Here is a 16,515-nt window from a genome sequence, read left to right on the forward strand (position 1 = left end):
CCCAAGAGCGCACCAGCAACAACCGGAAAGGGCGGCGGCAGCAGCTAGCTCTAAAATAACCACGGCCACAGCTGGCTCCCATTAGCCTGCAACACTAAAAGCCTGTACTTCTGGTCTCTTTCTCCCTTTCCTTCTTCGCATCCCCCCTCATCACACACACACACACACACACACACACATTAAATTTAGCCGCCAAGTTTAACCTGGCTGTGCTACTCTTTTTGGTTTGGCACAGTCTGTGTTTGGAAATGGAGGCGGGCAAGAAGGAGGAAAAGAAGAGGCGAAGCAGATGGAGCGAGGATGAGGGCGAATGAGGGAGGAGAAGATCAGGAGAGGGAGTGGCAGGACGGAGGATGAAGAAGAGGACGAGAGAGGGGGAAAGAGACACGTTCAAATAAAACAACAACCGCTGGGAGAGGAATAAAAGAAAGGCCCGGAAATAAAAGAAGGAAACGGAAAAACAACTCTGTTGTGTTTCCTTTAACAGTCCGGCTTTGTCTTTAAAAAAAAAAAAAATATGCAAAGGACAAAAACCTAAATGCGTACATTTGAATTTTTTTCCATTTCTGCTGGTCAGTTTGGTATAGAAAATATGAGGTTTATATAAAAATAAAGGTTAAATTTCTTTAAAATAATAAAAGCATTTTTTAAACATATGCTTTTGTAGTTTCAATTAAAAAATGCATGTTGCTGTCTTTCCCTGCGTGTGTGTGTGTGTGTTTGTTTGTGTGGTTAGTGACAGTAATTAAGGGAAGAAGTTGCATCGTAGCCAAGATTTCTACTGTGGCCTGACAGTTGAATTCTACAGGGGACACCAGCGCTAACAGGGCCGTGAGTATAAATTAAAGGTCGAATCCTGATGAAGAACTGCTGCCGCGTGAACACTGTCTTTTTAAACATTGAATATAAAAAAAAAAACAGAGTGAAATTAAAAGCTTCAGTGAAGTCTAAAATCCTAATCTGAAAAAAACAAAAACAAAAAAACAACGAAACAAACTAAAACCTAAAGGCCCAAATGCTAAACTGAACGAGACAAATGCTAACCCGAAGGCCAAAAAAAACCTAAGGAGAAAGGCTAACTGAATGCTAAGGTGGTAAACTCAAAATAAAAATGTAAAACTGTAGAAAGAAATGGCAAGAAAAAAAAGACTGTCACGCTAAACTGTAATGAGGGACTGAACTAAATGTTGAACCAAAGAAACCAACGAAAAACCAGAGGCTAAAGACATGCTAAAATGCTAAAGTGAAGAGAGCGAGGCTAAAGTAACGCTAAAATGCTAAATAGTAGAGTGGTATGCTAATGGTTGAAATCATAAATTGAAAATAAAACGCTAAACCAAAGGCTGAATCATTCAACTTTGAAGCTAACTCAAGGCTAAGATGCTAAATAAATAAAAAGAGAGATTCTTCTCTACAGTAAAGGCTAAAATGCTACAACCAGAAGCTAAACCGTGAACTCAAATGCTAAACTAAAGTGTCCAATGCTAATGAGAAAGAGTGGTTTAAAATGTAAGCTGTGTGTGTGTGTGTGTGTGTGTGTGTGTTTGCCTTTGTCTTTAGTTCTACAGAGCCATTAAACTTTTAGTCTCATTAAAACCAACACACACACACACACACACACACACACATACCACACACATGCATTTCTTGTGCCACGCACTAAACACTCATACCCATCCCCACCTATCAGGACACTCGCTCTAAATAATTAACGGTGTGTGAGATTAGTCCGTCAGCCTTCAGGGCCAGCAGGTCCATCGATTCCCCAGAATGCATTTTTAATGAGCTGCCAGACGGCATTCGTTTCAGCTGGCCACTGTCCGTGCAGGACCTTCTGACACACACACACACACACACACACACACTGCGCCAGGGGAGACAATTAACATACACAAACACAGCCGTACTTGGTGAAGCAGCTCTACTGTACGACCACCACCACGACGACGACGACGACGTGAGACAGAATTTGTCTCACAGGTTTAATGTTTAAGTTTAACTGGGATTAAACTTTTCTTTTGTTTGTTTGTTTGTTTGTTTGTTTGTTTCATCCTGCAGTGAACACACACACATCCAACTGTCAACAGTTGATTCAAACAGTGGCTGAATGTTGGTGGAGGAAAGTGTTGATCGATGACGAGGAGACGAAGACGAAACATGTGAAGACCTGGTTTAAAATACTGGTTGAAAGTGAATGTGTTACTGCATAAAAACACAGGTGGCGCTGTTTGTCTGCTGCAGTGAATAAAGTAAGAATATGAAAGAAGGAGATAGAAAAAAAAAATGACCAGGTTTGGTTTGATCTTTTCTCTTTTCGACACTGGCTCTCTGCTGCTCACGGTGGTCAACCTGGAGGTTTTCACGTGCCAAAGTACACACGTGCACGCGGTCGGATTAAAAACCTACGACCTCTCAGTGAAAGAGGAACTAGTTTTCCCGCCGAGCCAAACCCACTCCTGAAAATGGATATAAGTTTGATCCTCCAAAAAAAGTTGATCTTGATATTTAGTAATGACTTTTTTTTAGAAAAGTCCAAATGTCTTCACCACCGCCTCCTGGTCTGATATTAACAAAAAAAACACAAGTCTGTCTTTGAAAGTGATGATTTCAGTTCTGTCTTCAAAAACATCAGAGCAAAAACTACAACTGTTGTTGTTTCATAAAGAATGAACATCAGTAAAAAATGAAAGAGGAACCGAAAAAAAGAAGTCGGTGAGGAAGTATGTATTTCTGCAAAATTTGAAGAAGTTTTTTTTTTTTCTCTGTCAAACTTTCTTGTGTGACTGTGATGACGCTGAAATAATCCAGGATCTCTTCAAACCCAGACAGACAGGAATCAATGACTTCATGGGAAATGAACCAGATTAGATTTAATCTGATTCTCTGGTTCAACTGTCGTCAGTTAAACATTTAGACAACATTTAACACTAATCTATTTAAAAAACCTTTAAGGATTTCATGTGGCTACGTTAGCATGCTGTGTTTTTGCTAGCATCCCTCAACAGTGATCGTTGGTTCTGTGATCGTTGGTTCTAGTCTGTGAGCGCTGCTGTGGTCCTACCTTTCCTATTTCCCTCTCGAAATCAACATATTCCCGCGTCGGAACCTGTCGCTGATCTCCGTGCAGGTTGGCCGGGAAGAACTGGAGCGAGAGGTTGGTACCTGTCGCTACAAAGGCCTGGAGAGAGAACGAGAGAGAGAGACAGAGAGAGACAGAGAGAGAGGCAGAGAGAGAGAGAGGGTCAGTTGTGAATAATCTTCAAGGAAACACTTACTGCAGTAATCCGACAGTCGATCGTGGCTCGACGGACACTAAAGTGGATGTAAAGAGCAGCGGCCTGGCCATCCCATAATTTCTTTATCCACCGTGATGTAAATGGAGCGATAGACTTTTATCATTCTGTGTTTTTTTTGAGTCAATCTGATGAAGAACGATGTGAAAGTTTAGAAACTTCAACATCAACTCAGAGCTTTTAAGGCACCGTCATCAGTTTGAGTCATTAACTCAAGGACAGGGACCCAAACATCCGGCCCGTGGGCCAGATTTGGTCCAGCCGTATGTCCTACTGGGACTAGATTTTTATTTGATTTATTTCTTCCAGTTCCACAGTTCATCCACTTACTGTCGCTCTAACACGGTTATTTGCACACGGTGAAAAAAATTGGTTTGTTCCACTTAAGTGCATTAAGCCTGAAATACCATCTAATCTCCCAGCATGCACCTGCAGGGCCTTCAATGTCAGTTAGACCAAATAAAGAACTTGTTTCTTTTTTTTAAATCCTTGTTTTCATGCTATAATTGTAAAAAAAAAGTCAACTTTCTTGTTAAATTTATGAACAATTTTTCTTTTTTTTAAATTTTATTTCTCCCACATTCAGTTTCTTTTGTTCTTATTCAAACCATTTCATTGCTCAAAGCAAAAACACCAAGTGAACAACACACACACACACACACACACTCAGAACACAAATCAAATTTAAATCAACAGAATGTATTTCTCCACTGCACTCAGAAAACACTGACTTATGGCCAGACAGAAAATTAAGTTAGAAATGAGTCGGGTTTTGTTTTTTTGTTTGTTTTTTATGCACGAGTGTTTTTTGTTTTTTTGTTGTTTTTTTGTCTTTGTCTTTGTGTCTGCGGTGTTCACTGGGACAGATCGATACTAAAGACATCAGTTCTGCGACTGGAGGCTGGAAGAGCATGAATTATGTAAAGGATCAAATGTGTTCATCATCAGTGTGAGACAGAGGAAGGAAGGAAGGAAGGGAGGAAGGAAGGAAGGAAGGAAGGAAGGATGGAAGGAAGGAAGGAAAAAAGGAGGGAAGGAAGGAAGGAAGGAAGGAAGAAAGGAAAAAAGAAGGGAAGGAAGGAAGGAAGGAAGGAAGAAAAGAAGGAAGGAAGGAAGGAAGAAAGGAAGGAAGGAAGGAAGGAAGGAAGGATGGAAGGAAGGAAGGAAAAAAGGAGGGAAGGAAGGAAGGAAGGAAGGAAGGATGGAAGGAAGGAAGGAAAAAAGGAGGGAAGGAAGGAAGGAAGGAAGGAAGGAAGGAAGAAAGGAAAAAAGAAGGGAAGGAAGGAAGGAAGGAAGGAAGAAAGGAAAAAAGAAGGGAAGGAAGGAAGGAAGGAAGGAAGGATGGAAGGAAGGAAGGAAGGAAGGAAGGAAAGAAGGAGGGAATGAAGGAAGGAAGGAAGGAAGGAAGGAAGGGAGGAAGGAAGAAAAGAAGGAAGGAAGGAAGGAAGAAAGGAAAAAAGAAGGGAAGGAAGGAAGGAAGGAAGGAAGAAAGGAAGGAAGGAAGGAAGGAAGGAAGAAAAGAAGGAAGGAAAAGAAAAAAGACAGAATGAGAGAAAGAAGGAAAGGAAAGACGGACAGAAAAATTAAAGCAATAAGAAAAAGATCTGCGGCTGGAGAAAACCAAAATTGGTATGTGTGTATATGGACACACACCTATAATACACACATATATACAGACACACACAGACACACACAGGGAAACGAGGGCTCAGAGAACACCAGAGTCATCATTTCTGCTGGATTTGAAGTATTGGATTACAACCATCTGATACCGATTTACTGCCTACTACTGCTGGAGAGAAGAGGAGAGGAGGAAGAGGAGGAAGAAGAGGAGGAGGAACTGAGGGACAAAGAAGGAGGAGGAAGAGGAGGAGGAGGCCGGGCAAAATGTTAGGAGGAAAGACGATGGAGACGGAAGGAAACGGCCGAGAAAAAGGAAGGAGGAGGAGGAATGAGACAAACTGGAAGAGAGAGACAGAGGACAACGGAGGGACAGAAACAAAGAAAAGGAATGAAAAAAAAGAAGTAAACAGAGAGGGAGGGGGGGGGGCAGAGAGAGGGGGAGGCAGAGAGAGGGGGGAGTCAGCGCAGCATGGAAATCAATAATAGTTTAGAAAATGACTCATCTCTAATGAGCTGAGCTGAAGAAAATTTACTTTGAATTATTGTCTCATTTATCAAATCAATCGTGAACATTTTAGAGTGAGTTCAACCACAGCACGAGAGAGAGAGTGTGTGTGTGTGTGAGTGTGTGTGTGTGTGAGAAAACGACTTTACTTTATTGTTTTTCATATTTTTAAGCTGTTTTTGAAATCAAACTAATCTTGTTTTCTTGTTTTTATTCAAAGCAACATTTTAGAGACAGTGGATCAGGGTCAGCTTCAGTGTGGACGACAACACCTCCAGTCACTGAGCTGGAACTGCCCTTGAAATTCCACCACGGGGGTTTTTATTACTACTGTGAATTATACAGTCAGCAAAACAACGTCTGTGGCACTTTTTAGTTTTCTCAAGGCTTCACCTCCGACACACCAGACAATTAAGGAGGTGAAATGGAGAAGAAAAAAAAACAACAAATGTCGGGAAACGTAACTAAAAATATTTTCAAATTACCTTTCCTGTTATTAGACATTCACTGGAAACACTGAGTAAAATAAAATAAAAAAAAGCTCTAATGGATCCTAAAGTTGACCAGAACATAACAATAATATCTCAGTTAGCTGGAACAGAGCTAGCTGTTAGCTAAAGTTTACAGCAAAAAGAATCCAACAAATTCAAATGACAACCAGAAAAGTTGACCAATAAAAAGCCAGAGTCGTACTTCAATATTCCTGAAACTTTAAAATATATAAAAAACTAGCAGCCAGTTTACCAGTTAGTTCACTAGTTAGTAGTGACTAGTTACTGCAGGTAACTCAAACCATGTATGAACTGCCCCGAAATACAGCCCAAAGTAGCCCAAAGATGCTAAGACGGGCTAAGCTAATCATGGAACTTTCTGTTGACACTATCACAGAAACTATCACAGAAACATCCTTCTATGTTTGTGTGTATGTATGTGCGTGTGTATGTGTGTGTATGTGTGTGCACGTGCACGTGTATAAGGACCTCCCTCACAGAGAGCATGTGAAAATAGCCGGCGAAGTCTTTAGCGTCGTCTGGACGGCAGTTAAATCAGCCGCCTGATGTCACAGCTGCCGTTAAACCATTAAAACGGCAGCACAGCAGAGACGGACGGACGGAAGACAGACAGACGGACAGACAGACGGACGGACAGACAGACAGACGGACGGACAGACAGACAGAGACAGACGGACGGACAGACGGACAGACAGACGGACAGATGGACGGACGGACAGAGAGACAGACGGATGGACAAACGGACAGACAGAGCGACAAACGGAAGACAGACAGACAGACAGATGGACAGAGAGTCAGACAGACAGGGAGACACATCATGTCCCACTGTGGACAGTTAAAGGAGACTCTAAGGAGTCGCTCCATCGTCTGAAACGATGACAACATGTTTGTGAAAAACACTTCTTCGATGACTAACACACACAGAGGAAAATCTGTCATGTGTTTGTGTGTGTGTGTTTATGTGTGTGTGTGTTTTTACCCCCGTGGCCTGGAGGTATTTCCTCTTCCTCCTTTCAACAAGGACACAATTTGGGGACCTTTTTTTTTTTATTTATTTTTTTTAAAGCAGATTTTTCAGTAATGTGCTGTGACCTGCCTGGGGGTCACAGAGGTCAAACACAGGTAAGTTCTGTTTAATGTGACCGCGGTCCCTAAAGTGGATGAATAGAAAACTGCAGTTCTGTCCATTGACCTGCAGCTCTGTCCCTGTCAGGTCTGTGGACACACGGTCCTGCAGCAGCTCGAGGGTCTGTGACACCTTCGTGCACCAGAGCTGTGCTGGAATTTAAAAATAATTAAATGTAAATTGGATTAAACCAGTAAAAGGTTGGTGGTTCGATGCTGCCCTCTGTCTACCTTTTCTTTTCTGTTTTCCCCTTGATTTTGAATGCAGTGGAATCATGAAATCTAAATTGTGCCTCCGTCTTCACTCACGTCTGTTTACGCACTCATCATAAACATGACAGGTGATATTTACTTGACGCGACCTGGTTTTTAAATCCACCAAATTACAGCCTAAAGGATGTTGAGCGTGAGCGAACGTTCAAGCGCCGGTCGGCAACGTGACGGCGACGACGGCAGCTGCGGAAGGAAGAGTGAAGACGAGTGTAAAGGTTCTGCACGTCTGATAACACGTCGACTTCCTGCTGCAGAGGCACATCAACACACACACACATACACTCACACACACACACACTCACACACACACACGAGCCAAGGGAGCTCTAATATGAAGTGAGAAACTCAATGTAAAGAAAGAAAGTTGTGAAAAATTACTTTTATCCATACAAATATTTATATATGTATATATTTATATATATATTACATATTTATATATATATTTAATATATACAATAATATTATAAATAATAATAATCAGTTCAATAAATTTGAATAATTTTGCTAGTTTTACCTTCTTAGTTTGGACTGACTATGATGTTGTTTTAAGGCCAGTTTTATTAACTACCAAATATCTTTAGTCCGAGGACAAAAACCAAAAACCTTATATTTTGCACAGCCTAACTGACAATTTACATAATTTGTTCCACACTGACTGGACAAAATGTCTAATGACATCATCGGAATAATTGCAATAATTATAATAATTACCAGACAATTGTCTGGAATCACCGTCAGATCTGAGTTTCACTGACGTCGTTCAATTCTTCAGTTCAGAGTCAGAAAAATTTACTCCAATGAATAAACACGTTTACTGTGACAGGAAGAACAACTGCTTTTCCTTCTGCTAGGTGGCAGCAGATTAAACTAAAAACCAAAATAATCAGAAGGAGTTGAAGACGACGTCAGTATCTTCAACTCCTGTGACTTCATCAGGATCCTGTTCAACTAAATTAACTGGGAGTGTTTTCAAACCTGAATATCGTTATATTTCATTACACGTATTTTTTCTTTTTTTTTGGTGTTGCAACTTTTTTGTCATGAAAAAAATAATAATAATAATAATAATAAAAGGTTTTGGTACTCACCACTTCTGACCGTCCGTCCCTGCAGGCGTTCTGGAAGCGAGTTTGTCTCTCGTCATGGGGTCGGTCTCTGAAGCCGGTGTATTTGATCTGGTCGGAAACGTCAACAGTAAATAAACAACAACAGGAAACAGGACATGATCTGTTCCATCAACAAAATGAAGACAAAATGTTTACTGTGATTTCAGCAGCTTCATCGTCAGGGGTTTTTTTTTGGATTCTTTTTGTTCTGCACAAATCTCTGGGTTTTTGAACTTGAACTTCCCACACGTGGTTGTTTAAAGGTTCAAGAAAAACCTCACCACGTTTCCTCAGGTTCATTGATATTTTCTGGATTTAAAAACTGCATCAAATCATCGTTTGGTTTTTAGCTTCAGATTCATTCAACGTGTGTTTGCACCGAGAGGCCGTCAAACTGACTGTGTGTGTGTGTGTGTGTGTGTGTGTGTGAAAACACACACTCGCTCTCATCCAGCAGTAAGCTGCAATCTGAAGATAAGCCACAGGAATTTTAATGTCGGGGGGGGGGGCATCTTTTCTTTGTTTGTTTTGTTTTTTATTTGAACATTTACGACGAGAGGAAAAGTGCAAAACAGAGACGGACTTTACATGAAGTTAAAGAGCAGAAACAGAAACAAGTCAGGGTTTCAATCCAAAACAGACGTGGTTAAAGTTTAAAAAAAAAAAAATTCATTATTAGTGTTACTTCTATTTAACACAGTTCTAGTTTTGAGAGATTCAAGTTCTATTTGACTCATTCTACGTCTAATGAAAATGTCAAACCAACAGAATTAATCATCACAGGTTTGAAGACATTTTCACCCGCTCTTCATCTTCACTCTTCATCTTTGACAACAAACACTGACGCTCCTCGAACGCCACGTGACAATTTTCTGCTGATTAACTCACTGATCACAGACTGATTCATAGAACAGAACAGAATAGACTGTGTTGTCACTGTGGCTCTGCACAATGAAATGTTGTTTGGCAGCTCACAGCAACCAGCATTAATGAGTGAAAATAGTAAAAAAAAAAAAAAATCTCAAAATTCAGTTCAGGTTTTGGTCACATGAAGAGCAGAGAAGCTGCTTTTGTTAGAATATGATTTTTATTTGTCATTATTTATCATCAAAGGGAAATTGAACTGAGATTAAGTTCAAAATTATAAATATATTCTCTACATAGTTTGAGGCACTTTTAGGTTTTTTTCCCACTGATTTTTATAAAATATAAATTTAAATTTTCAGGCTGAACTTCAGTTAACTGGACACCCTAACACGAACCACCACCGTGAGGACGGTGTTCTTTGGGTGAAGTTTCTCTCATTTCACCACGTTGTACAGAAACATTCTGACTGTCAACGCCGTCTTTGTCTCATCTGACGACACGATGGGACAAATAACTCATATATCTGTGTGTAATTTAATAACTCTCACATGTGACAGATCAAAGTTTCCTCACAAATCTGAAAAGATAAATCTTAGATTTCATCTTTGATTCTGAAAGTTTGAAGCCTGAGGCCGACTCCAGCCTGTTTACATCTGTCAACATTCATTTACCATCATTTATAATAATTAACGGTTGTTTCTGCTCTCAAATTTCAGAATGATTATTTTTATATATTTTTACTTGCAACTCTTCATAAACCAGCCCAGGAATATTTGATTTTAAAAAAAGAAGAGAATTGAATTAAGAAGGAAATCTTTGGATATTTTATATTTAAACCTTAGTGAACTTTGATTGGTTCTTCTAAATAATAGACCGTTTAAAAATGTTTATTTTTTTTCCTTTTCTAAATCAAATCAGTTTCAGTACAAATCCAATTATTTCAGTGTTTTAATCACGACAGTGACTGAAGGTCTGGACCAGAAACCAGGTCTAGAACCAGAGACCAGGTCTGGAACCAGAGACCAGGTCAGTGAAGTCTCGTCACATTTTTCTCTCATGTCTGTCTGTCTCTGTCTGCCTCTCTGTGTGTGTTTTTGTCTGTCTTTTTGTTTCTGTCTGGGTCCGTGTGTGTGTGTGTGTGTGTGTGGGTGTGTGAATGGAGCACAGAAACACACTCCCCTCACACTCTCTGCTCAACTTGCGGAAAAACTCCTCATTGTCAAACTTGCTTTTTTGGTCCGGAACTACCCGCGGCATCTTCAGCAGCACCAGAGTCTCTTCTTCTTCTTCTTTTTCTTCTCTTTCTTCACGTCTTTCACTCCGTTTCTTCTTTAATTTCAGACTCTCGTTTTTCCCTCCTCCGTCTCTTCTTTATTTATTGACGTTTTAACCGGGTTTAAATCTCCAACACAGTGAAGAAGTTACACTGTGTCTCTGTGACCGGGCGTCTCTCTCTCTCTCTCTCTCTCTCTGCCTCTCTTCCGTGTCTCTCTTTCTGTGTGTGTGTGTGTGTGTGTGTAGTTCCTCCCTGTGTGAAGCAATGTTGCTGCTGCTGTTGCTGCTGCTGCTGCTGCTCTTATCTTAATGCTCGGGCTCCTCTGGCTCCAAATGGCTCTTATTAAGTGACCAACCGCGAGAGATAAAGCTCAATTTGACCGTGTTTCTCTCCTCCCTCTCTCTCCTCCTTCCTTTCCTTCTTCCCTCCCCCTTTCTCCCCCCCCTTCCTCTCTCTCTCTCTCTCTCTCTCCTTCTTACTCCCAAGTGTCTCTACCTCCCTCTCCCGCTTTCTTTCTCCCCTTTATCCCGTGTGTAAAGTCAAGTGGCCACAGCCGCGCGCTCCTCTCGGCGTCTTTGTCATTTTTAACGTCCGTACCTGAAACTTTTCCGGCGCCTCCAGGTACGAAGTCAACGTCACAACAAACGTCACGACACGACGACAGCATCTTTCAACTGTTTTTGACACAAAGTCGTGGATTTTTTTTTTTTTTTACGCACCGACATCAGAAAAATCAGTTTCTTCCCAGACCTGATTATATTTGTTTGTTTTTGTTTTTGTTTTAATTTTTTTTAACGTCAAATCCTCGCGTTACGATAATAAAAAGTGATTGAACGTGAAGTGTCGGGAGGTTTTTCTGTCTCTTCTAGGCCGAGGCCTCAGATCCTCCCTGCTCCGTTTTCTTTGTGTTTTCCTTCAACGCTTTTTTTTTTGGTCATATTTCAAAATTTCGGCAGTTTGGAAAGTACTTGAAGGCACCAACAGTCTACTTCCTGGCTCCGTCGAGTCGCTCTTGTGACTGTACACCCAAAATACCGCCTCCTCCTCTTCCTCCTCCTCCCCCTCCCCCATTCACAATAATAATACTACCACACATACACACGCGCTGCTCTACTGCACATGCGCGGATCGACCATAACCGCAGATACTTTATAGGATCCTTATGTGAGAGGCAGAGGGAGACCGTGTATGTGTGTGTGTGGGGGTGGGGGGGGGGGGGTGTTACCACCTATAGAAGTCCACTGTACTGGCTGTTTTTTGACTGTATGTATTTAAAAAAAAAAAAGAAAAAAGCAAAAGAAAAAAGCAAAGTCTGGCTCGGGGATCAACCTTGGTCCATTGAAAGATTTATTGTGGCCATGAAGTAAATTTGGAAAAAAAAAAAACTGGACTAAAATACAAAATCAAGACCAAAGGATCAGGTTTGGAAAATGTGTTGAAAAAAAATGGAGTAAAAATTAATAAAATAATCTTAAAGCTCATCATTTATGACCTTTAAAGATTCAGACCAAGAAATACTGCCTTAAATCAAACTTCAATCCTGGTCCAATCAGACGCTAAGATAAAGGTTTTGGCCAAATAAACGTGGTGTTGGTTTAAAGTATGATGGGAGAGGCATTTAAGAAAATTTAAATTAAAATTTAAACTTTTATAAAAAGGTCAAAGAAATAAAGTAAAGTGTTTAGGGATTTTGTTTGTTTTTTTTTTTTTCTGGACAACATTAAAGAGACTGAGGTTATTGACGTTCCAGACAAATTTGAATCTCATTTGTTCGACATTCTGGGCCTCATGAATGAACAGCTGCAAATAATTAAACTGATTATAACTGGACGAGGTTCAGGTGAACTGGTTCCTCAGGTCTGTGCACGTGGATTCACTTCTGTCATGTATAATAATATGAATTATTTAGCCTTAAAATGTGTTATTGTAAAGTTTTTGGTTTTTGATGAGTTTATTTTTCTAATATGAAGGAATTGAGCGCCATCTTGTGTTGTCATTTCTATAATCTTATTTTTTAAAAAGTCATGAAAACTAAGAAAATACTTGATTTTTTTTTTTCACTTCATGTAATCTGCATTTTGTCCATCAGATGTCACTAATTCTCATACTCTGGGCCGTAATTAGAACTGAGCCAAAATGAAAGAAAACAACAACAACAAAGACAACAACAACAACAAGGCTGTGCTCCTACTCTGACCTTTGACCTCACGCATTAGAAACAGACCAGTGATCTGACCTTTGACCTCAGTGTTAACAGGACGTCGTCCATTATTACTATTTACTCAAGGTGCAAACAGTGCAGACGGGACAGAGTCTGACTCACCTCTGGTTTTGGTCTTTTGTTTTGTCTCGGACTCAGAGCTGCAGTGGAAACACCGCGAGGTGAGTCTCTGAGTCTCTGGGAGTCTGTAGCTGGAGTCTGAAGCTGTAGTCTGTAGTTGTAGTCGGTAGTTGTAGGCTGTAGCTGTAGTCTGAAGCTGTAGTCTGTAGTTGTAGTCGGTAGTTGTAGGCTGTAGCTGTAGTCTGAAGCTTCTAGTCTGAAGCTGTTGTCTGTAGCTGTAGTCTGAAGCTTCTAGTCTGAAGCTGTTGTCTGTAGCTGTAGTCTGAAGCTTCTAGTCTGAAGCTGTTGTCTGTAGCTGTAGTCTGTAGTTGTAGTCTGAAGCTGTAGTCTGTAGCTGCTGTAGCTGTGGTGTGAAGCGTCTAGTCTGAAGCTGTAGTCTGTAGTTGTAGTCGGTAGTTGTAGGCTGTAGCTGTAGTCTGAAGCTGTAGTCTGTAGTTGTAGTCGGTAGTTGTAGGCTGTAGCTGTAGTCTGTCGCTGTAGTCTGTAGCTGGAGTCTGAAGCTGTAGTCTGTAGCTGGAGTGTGAAGCTGATGGAGACCAGGTGAATATATCAGGGAGGCAGGTGGTTTTTCACGGTGGTTTTTAAGTTGGTCCCAGGAACTGACACAGAGTTTCTGTTTGAGTTCAGGTCGACTCTCACTCTAACGAGGTGAGGTGATTAAAGGTGTGTCTTAATTAGGTTAATTAATGATGATGATTTCTGTCCAATCAGAGTTAGTGTTAGAACCTTATTGTCGGTGAGGACGTCTGGGTTGACGGAGTTCATCCGACACGTCTTCATTTCCAGACGCAGAGAGAAGGAGATAATTCATGTTTACGGCTCTCAGACGTTTTGGCACGAGGAATGAATGTTTGATTATGCAACTGACAGGCGGATAACGACACGCCCCTGAACTGTAGCACAGCCTCTGTCTTTGTCATCACACACACACACACACACACACACAGAGAGACAGTGTAAATATGACAATTAATCACCTGAGGAGGTTCATAATCACACGCAGATCTTAATTACACAACAAACAAGAACCTGCAGGTCGGTGTGTGTTTGTCTACAGAACATTTCTACAGCCGCTGTTACTGACTGTGCTGTTACTGTGCTGTTACTGTGCTGTTACACTGTGCTGTTACTGTGTGCTGTTACTCTGCAGCTGTTTGTGTTTGTAAAAAATAATTGTGAGTCGACTTCAGATGACAGCTGTTTGTGTTTGTAGAAAATAATTGTGAGTCGACTTCAGATGAAATGACAAATAAAATAAATAACATTTAAATCTACCTTTTATGCCGTGTTTTTTAGTTCATTAGTCTGTCACAGCGCCACCTACAGGAACCATTCACACCTGTTTGTTGTGAGGCATTAACCTGATCTGCATGTGTTTGTACCATGGGAAAAAAACTGGGAGTACCTGAAGAAAAGACCGTCAGTTGCCACAGCGCTTGAACAGGCGACCTCATCGCTGTAAGGCAGCCATGTAACCCACTTTGTTGATTTTGCTCTTATTTTGTAAAATGTCCTTTGAGATGTTTTTACACTGGAACCTCGGAACGAACAACAGTTAAACTGAAATCACTTTGACTGTCCCTGTTGGGGGTCCGCCCCCCACTTTGAGAACCACTGCCTTTTTTTATTGTGCAACGTAGGAGGGCAGTCAAGGAATAAACGAGTTGGTGTCTCCCACCAACGTCAATTACAAAAGCTGCATTTTTAGCTGGGGGCCACAGGAGGAGCTGCCTCGTCCCGACGGGTGAATGTTTGATCCCGACTGTTTGACGACTCAGTGGTTCCTGAAGCGGAGAACGTGCCTCAGGCTGCAGCATATGCTGCTGGGGCTTTTACGACGTCGGTGTCACGACGTCAACCACTGCCCTGCCCCCTGCAGGCCTGCGGTGTGAGTGACTAACAGCAGTCAGTGTTGATGCAGTAAAAGGTTCATCAATTAATCAGATGATCTGTGGAGGAACCGTTCTCACACGAAGTCTGCTCCGTCAGATCAGATCAGTTCATGGTCCAGAAGTCAGACACGAGCGTTGGTCAAAAAGGTGAATTATTCCTGAAGATCTCAGAGGAGTTCCTCTACATGTCTGACATATAAACATCTCCAAACATCACCAAACCCCACGACAAACCAATAATCTAAGATCAGACCAAAAGTCTCTGTAATAAAATCTAATAATCTTCTGGTTTAAATGACCTAAAACCTCAGTCTGTTTAGTTGAAGACAACACTGATAAACTGGCAGGAATTGAAGAAAGAGACTCACAGAGATCTTCTTCAATTTTTTTTTAGTTTTCATAGGCAAACACTGCCCCCTAGCAGAAGAGAATTTAATTGTTCTGCCTTTCATGCTTTAACGAACAAAGAAAAAATAAATAAATAAAATAAAAAAACACTTAAAAATTAGCAAAAATATGTGACTCTAAAACTGAGGAGACCCAGACAGATGTGTCCCTGCAGTCATCGTCAACATCTGTCGTCTGACCTTCTGACCTTCTGACCTTCTGACCCTGGTGGTGACTTGGAGAACAAGCTCTTTGAGTGAGTTTGTCCAACGATGTGAAGTGAGCTGGTGGATTCTCCTCCTCTCGGCTCCGTCTCCCTTTCTCTTCTAAACGCCTGATCTCATGTCCTAAAATAATTTGGCTGAAACCGTTCAGCTGGGCTCATGTTCTCTGCATTTCTGCCCCTCATGACTTTTCTGTCTAAATCAGGTGTAAAAGCAAAAACAAATGTCCCGTCGGCTTTTTAAAGAGCGATGACGATGCGCGGCGTCCGTGTCGGTGACATTTTATTTTGAATAATTACCTCACACGATGCTTGTTATTACATTTATTTCTGGTAGCGTCTGGGCTGAGTGACCTCCCGGTGAACCTCGGAGACCCTTCCTCCTACTGGTCAACTGGTCAACTGGTCACCAGTGTTGGCTTGGATCGAACGCTCGTCTCTTTTAGTCAGAAAAGACTAAATGCAAAAAAAAAAAAAAAAAGCTAAATACTTGAACAAGAATAAAAAATTTAGACACCCAATGACAGAACGCCTCACAGGAGGGACCTGTCCCTTATTTTGGGAATCAATACATTAAAGCAAGAAAATTACAAGGTTGACTGATTGGATTTCCAGTCTTTTCTGTGTGGGGTTAGCATGTTTGTTAGCATGTTTGTTAGCATGTTTGTTAGCATGTTTGTTAGCATGTATTGCTCACTTTGAAGTTACCATTGGTGTGAATGTGTGTGTGTGTGTTTGTGTTGTCTCTACACGTGGCCCTGTTATGGACTGAAGGACTGTCCAGGCTGTGCTGTAATTGGATTGGTCCATGACTGATGAGATTGACCCCAGCTCAGCCCCCGACCCCTAAGAAGGACCCAGCCGTCAGAGAGCCAACAGTGACAGCAGTGTCTGATGTGAAGAGCATCAAAGCTCTGAGACGTCTGACTCAGACTACAGAGACGGAGACGTGTTGTCCCCGTCTCATTGATATTCAAGGACATGTACAGAAATAAACCAGCTTTGTTTCCTGACTGAGACGCTGCTGCTGCTGCTGCTGCTGCTGCTGCTGCTGTTGCTGCCGCTGCTGCTGTTGCTCTTCCTGCTCTTGCG

The 16,515-nt window shown here is 41.3% G+C and overlaps 1 protein-coding gene across 3 annotated transcripts in view; it reads right to left on the reverse strand.

The window, feature by feature from the left end:
• The window catches only part of cbfb (core-binding factor subunit beta), a 27,588-nt gene extending 16,591 nt beyond the window's left edge, over positions 1-10,997 (reverse strand). For 2 of the 3 annotated variants that reach the window (XM_017032750.2, XM_008311120.2), the window contains exons 1-3: positions 10,484-10,995; positions 8,420-8,506; positions 3,062-3,178 (exon numbers count right to left, since the gene is read on the reverse strand). In XM_017032750.2, coding sequence (XP_016888239.1) covers positions 3,062-3,178; positions 8,420-8,506; positions 10,484-10,561 — 282 coding nt within the window. In that variant the 5' untranslated portion in view covers positions 10,562-10,995. Of the gene's footprint in view, positions 1-3,061; positions 3,179-8,419; positions 8,507-10,483 lie in introns of all 3 variants that reach the window. The other variant, XM_008311118.2, reaches the window with a different exon arrangement.
• Positions 10,998-16,515: the final 5,518 nt, after the last annotated feature.

The sequence above is a fragment of the Cynoglossus semilaevis genome, chromosome 6 (assembly GCF_000523025.1).
Source record: "Cynoglossus semilaevis isolate Cse_v1.0 chromosome 6, Cse_v1.0, whole genome shotgun sequence".
Lineage (NCBI taxonomy): Eukaryota > Metazoa > Chordata > Actinopteri > Pleuronectiformes > Cynoglossidae > Cynoglossus > Cynoglossus semilaevis.